The 5,020-nt window shown below is 42.4% G+C and overlaps 1 protein-coding gene across 1 annotated transcript in view; it reads right to left on the reverse strand.

Moving 5' to 3' along the window:
- LOC106809886 (sodium/nucleoside cotransporter 1-like) overlaps positions 1-1,312 on the reverse strand; it is a 14,313-nt gene extending 13,001 nt beyond the window's left edge. The window contains exon 1 of the mRNA XM_014813122.1: positions 695-1,312. Within this exon, the coding sequence (XP_014668608.1) occupies positions 695-1,156 (462 nt within the window). The 5' untranslated portion in view covers positions 1,157-1,312. The remainder of the gene's footprint in view (positions 1-694) is intronic.
- Between the last annotated feature and the right edge of the window lie 3,708 nt (positions 1,313-5,020).

The following is a 5,020-nucleotide window of genomic DNA, read 5'->3' on the forward strand; positions in this document are numbered from 1 at the left end:
CACGCACGCAGACACCAACGACGCGCACGCACGCAGACATGCAGACACACAACGAGCGCACGCACGCACGCAGACACCAACGACGCGCACGCACGCAGACATGCAGACACACAACGAGCGCACGCACGCACGCAGACACACAAACGAGCGCACGCACGCAGACATGCAGACACACAAACGAGCGCACGCACGCAACTTGCTGCTGAGCATTCGTGAGGAGCGTAGCTAACCCATTTTACATGTGGGGGGGGGGGGCTAAAGCCACGTTCGTTGTGTGTTCTGGGAAGGTGACCGCCACTGACCATGTATTGTATCTCCTTCTTGGTGAAGGCTCAACTGCCCCCTGACCCCCCTTGCACCCCCACCCCACCCCAGCTAGCTACAGGCCTAGGTTACACAACGCGATGGCGATTCTGTTGTAAAACGAGAGAGTAGACGATAGTATCAGGAGTGAATAATATATATATATATATATATATAATATATATTATTATATATTCGCTCCTGATAGTATGATATTCAAGAAGTATATCTTGCTGGGAATTTTCACGCCGTCACTGTACGTTGCATGCGTGAGCGCGCTCGTTTGTGTGTCTGCGTGCGTGCGTGCGCTCGTTGTGTGTCTGCGACACGAATGTCGGGATGTGACGGCGACATCTTGATACCAACGAGCGCTGCGTGCTCTCTCGCTTACCAAGCTGTAGCTGCGCTGTCTGTCGAATTCCGTAATCGGAATGGACGAGTCGTGCCGAGGGTTTCTGAAACCGATCGGCAGATCTCCGTCCAGGTCGGATGCGATCAGCTCACCGGAATCCGAGTAGTGTAGCCGCATGCTGTCGGCGCTCAGCCTTGTCGGGTCGTGCGCGAACATGCGCACGATCTGCTCGTCGTCAAGAATAAACGCCGGATTCGCTGCAGACGACTTCATGACGTGGTTACTACCAGCAGACGTAGGCGCCCTGGCTACGTGTCCGCGCGCGCTAGCGCCAGCATCAGCCGCCGCCCGCACTGCCTCCTCGTCCCTGTGCGAGTACGCTCGATTATCGTATCCCAACGACTGTTGATGATCGTCGTACGCGGACGGCAAGTTTTGCTTCCCGAGCTGCCACTGCGTGTTGCTGTGCGTGCGGGGTCCTCGCATGTAGTCCAATTCCATGTTGGCGTCGTCGTTGTCGTGATCGTCTTCCTCTTTGTCGCCGTTCTGGACTTATTCTACATTGGTCGTTCTGTTTCCTGCATCCTCGCCATTCGAGCTCAGCATGCTTTCGTGTTGAGCCCGTACTTTCAAAGGGCGTTGGAAACGATCGGTATATGGTGCGTGCAAGATTTATTAGGGAGGACGGCACTGCGTCTAAATCATGTACTAAATGAAAGATGATTCGGTACCACTCGGCCAAATACTAATAGACTTTGATTCCGATATGATATGGACTGGCACCAAGGTCGATTTGAACATATACACTGGCTACGTGCGCTTCTGATAGGGTTCTGTAGGGAACCGGTCACATGAAGAAAATGACATCGGTGCAAATACTTAAATCGATATTCTTTCTTGACACGATAAACTTCCTATCGTCTATGTTTGTACAAGCCACATATAATTGAAAGTACATATATTTTTGGCAAGCTCAACCACCAAAAGTGCTTGCGATAACCTGACTGCAAACTACCAACGATCTCCTAAGCTATGTAACCTATACCAGGCGACACACACCTACACAATATTGTATCGTGACAAATCTATACTCGCTGCTACTGGGATAGGCATGATAGCATAATATTATGGTCTTTGCTATGCCAAGGTCTAGAGATAAATGCGTGTTTACCTTTTCAGATACATTATCATACGCGCCCCAACCTGGATTAGCATATTACAGTGCGCAATTCTATTCGTGTCCGAAATTCCGCTTACAATGCTCACATCTCTATTTACTGTTACATGCAAGCACAAAATATATTACAGCAAATATGAGGAAATAAATCATCCGATGGCGATGGCGAGTTTCTAAACGGTGCAACTTGCCGTCACGCTTGTACTCAACGGGTGGTATATTATTGGCTCATTCAGAGCGCTTTATAGTGGCTGCAATTTTGGACTATAGGGACCCCCTACCCCTGTTGACTACAAAAACTCATACATTTAAATTAAAATGAAGTAAACAAAAGTATGTGCGAACAAATTAATTTGTTTTCAGCTAAAGCAAGCTAGGGAAGAACCGTTATTCCGGGGGGAAATTTATTCATTTATCACAATAACTATTCAGAAATAAAGAGCCTACGATACACGCTCACCCTCGATTTCCTATCCTTTCTCGCTACTACTTTTAATTGCAAATGTAATTCATAGGGCATGTACACGTATCACCCCCATTCAAAACTCATGTCCCGTTCCTGAAACATGTACCATGGAAGATGGAAGAGAGGCGTGTACCGAGAGCATATTTGAAATACATTCCGTGAAATAACTTTGCGCCGTTCGCGTGTAATCAAATGTGATCACCTTGATAATGATACATTTGCGTTTAGTGATAATTAAACCGATGTTATTTTGTTTCAGTTCTCCAATAATAACATGTTACGGTTGTAATATATTTTAATGAGCTACAAAAATGACCGAAACACAGCTGTATCTTTGTTTTAATATTAAGTATATTTATAAATATACAATTTGTTATATTTAACTATTGTAATGGCGCACATAAGGTAACATTTTGACGTGGTGTTAATAATTGTTTACGGATATCTATATAATCAAAATCACAAATAAAACTTTACGTACAAACTTCATATACAACTTCCAAACTGTTATATTACAAGCCTTTACTTTCTAATGAGCTATATTTCCGCAGCACGCCAAGTATAATACTTTCCATGAAAACAAATTTAACTAGTAACCCGTAGAGAACAAAAATACATATTTATGCAAAACTGTAATAATCTCACCAACATTCTTTTATGGCCGAACCCATGCAAATTCACAAGTCGTTTTGTGTATCATTAAGGTTAGTTCTAATTTACATTTTTTTTTAAACACAAGTTCAATATATAGCTTGAGCTATTTTTCATTTTAAAACCACACAGTATGACGCTTGCTGAAGCAACGCATGAGGTTCACAATTTATATTTTACTATATACACATCATTAAGAACGAATCATAATGATACACACATACGTACTTATACTTTGATGGTCCTAAAATCTAACTAATTTACCGATAACTTTACACATGTTGACTATATACAATGTATCCAATCTACTACCTACACAATGTGGCCATAGTTCAATGAGTTACCGTTTGCTGTAAATAGATCTACCAACCAAGAAAGTGCACCAGGGAAACTTCATAACATAAATCTGTGATATGATAGAGATGCCATTTATGGTATATGGTCGTTAGATAACAAGAACTACAGAGCAACAGCACAGACCGCATACAATTGTATACGATTGTATACGGTCTTTATCGACAGTGCTTATCTGTGGTGTCTGTGGTGGAGCAAGAAGAGGGAATGCTGGAGCAAGAAGAGGGAATGCTGGAGTCGGTAATTGAGAGTAGAAAGCGATGGACGGTATTTGATACTGAACATAGCCATGTATGTAAACTTCTCTTAAGTCAATTATGACATTAAATATTCCGCGAGATGAGGGGCGCAAGCTCAATGACAGCATCATCAGAAATGACAGCACCCATCGTTCGTCGTCGTGATTCAGTGATAAGCGTAGGTTTTGTAAATTAATATTATTCCAATCGGATTAGATGCACGACAAAATATGAAAATCAGTATCGATTGTGATGCTGGCCGGCTCGGTCCTTTATCTACAGAATCTCATATCTAACGTATGCAATGCATTTTACACAAATAATATGACTTAAGCTTAAACTTTATCCAACCAAGTTTTGCTTTTAACATGTAACTGCAAAATTTTAGCCCTCACATCCACACAGTATTTGGCCCCACTAGAAATGTCACTTTAGTCCTTTGTTAACAGTAAACACTACACTAAACAAATCAATGTTCAACCATCCACTTCAGGGTCAATAGGTCAATGGACTGCTACTTTTGGCACATAAATGGAAAGTACATTTCACGGTACTTTCAATAGAGTCATGGAAATATAGGTCATTGCAGAAGTTTTTTCACTTGACCTTGACCGTCTTCCAAAAACGACAAAAATCTGTCTTTTGCCCCATGCCCTTAAATTTGACCAACGTGATTGTTTTTCTCACCATCACTCTGAATACTAAATATCAATAGCATAGGTCGAGCCATTTACATTAATTTTGTTCTGCAATTCTGCGTTTTTCTCAACGCTAGCCCTCTGCCTTAAGTTAAGGAGAGAATACCTCCTTGGATATGTGGAAAAACTCATTTGAGTCTAACAAAAGACAACCCATAGACGGATATTTCTGATGTACATAGTTCAAATTCATAGGTTTTCTTATGTATATGACCATATGTCCCATATAAACTGGTATTATGTAATATACATATTATATATATATACGTATTATATACGTATATATATGCATACACATACACATAACACACGCACGCACGCACACACACACGCAAACACCATGCACGCACGCAGCCACGCACGCACACACATATACACGCAAACACCATGCACGCACGCACGCACACACATACACACGCAAACACCATGCACGCACGCGCGCACACACACACACATACACAGACGTATAGCGGCTCAGCTACTATACGTGTAGATATATAGGCTGGTCTACACAGACGTATAGAGACTAAGCTACTATACGTGTAGATATATAGGCTGGTCTACACAGACGTATATAGAGACTAAGCTACTATATACGTGTAGATATTATAGGCTGGTCTACACAGACGTATAGCGGCTAAGCTACTATACGTGTAGATATATAGGCTGGTCTACACAGACGTATAGAGACTAAGCTACTATACGTGTAGATATATAGGCTGGTCTACACAGACGTATATAGACTAATTTACGCGGCATTGCGCGCACGCTGCGTGCATG

Source organism: Priapulus caudatus, unplaced genomic scaffold, assembly GCF_000485595.1.
Source record: "Priapulus caudatus unplaced genomic scaffold, Priapulus_caudatus-5.0.1 Scaffold394, whole genome shotgun sequence".
NCBI classification, from domain to species: Eukaryota; Metazoa; Priapulida; class Priapulimorpha; order Priapulimorphida; family Priapulidae; genus Priapulus; species Priapulus caudatus.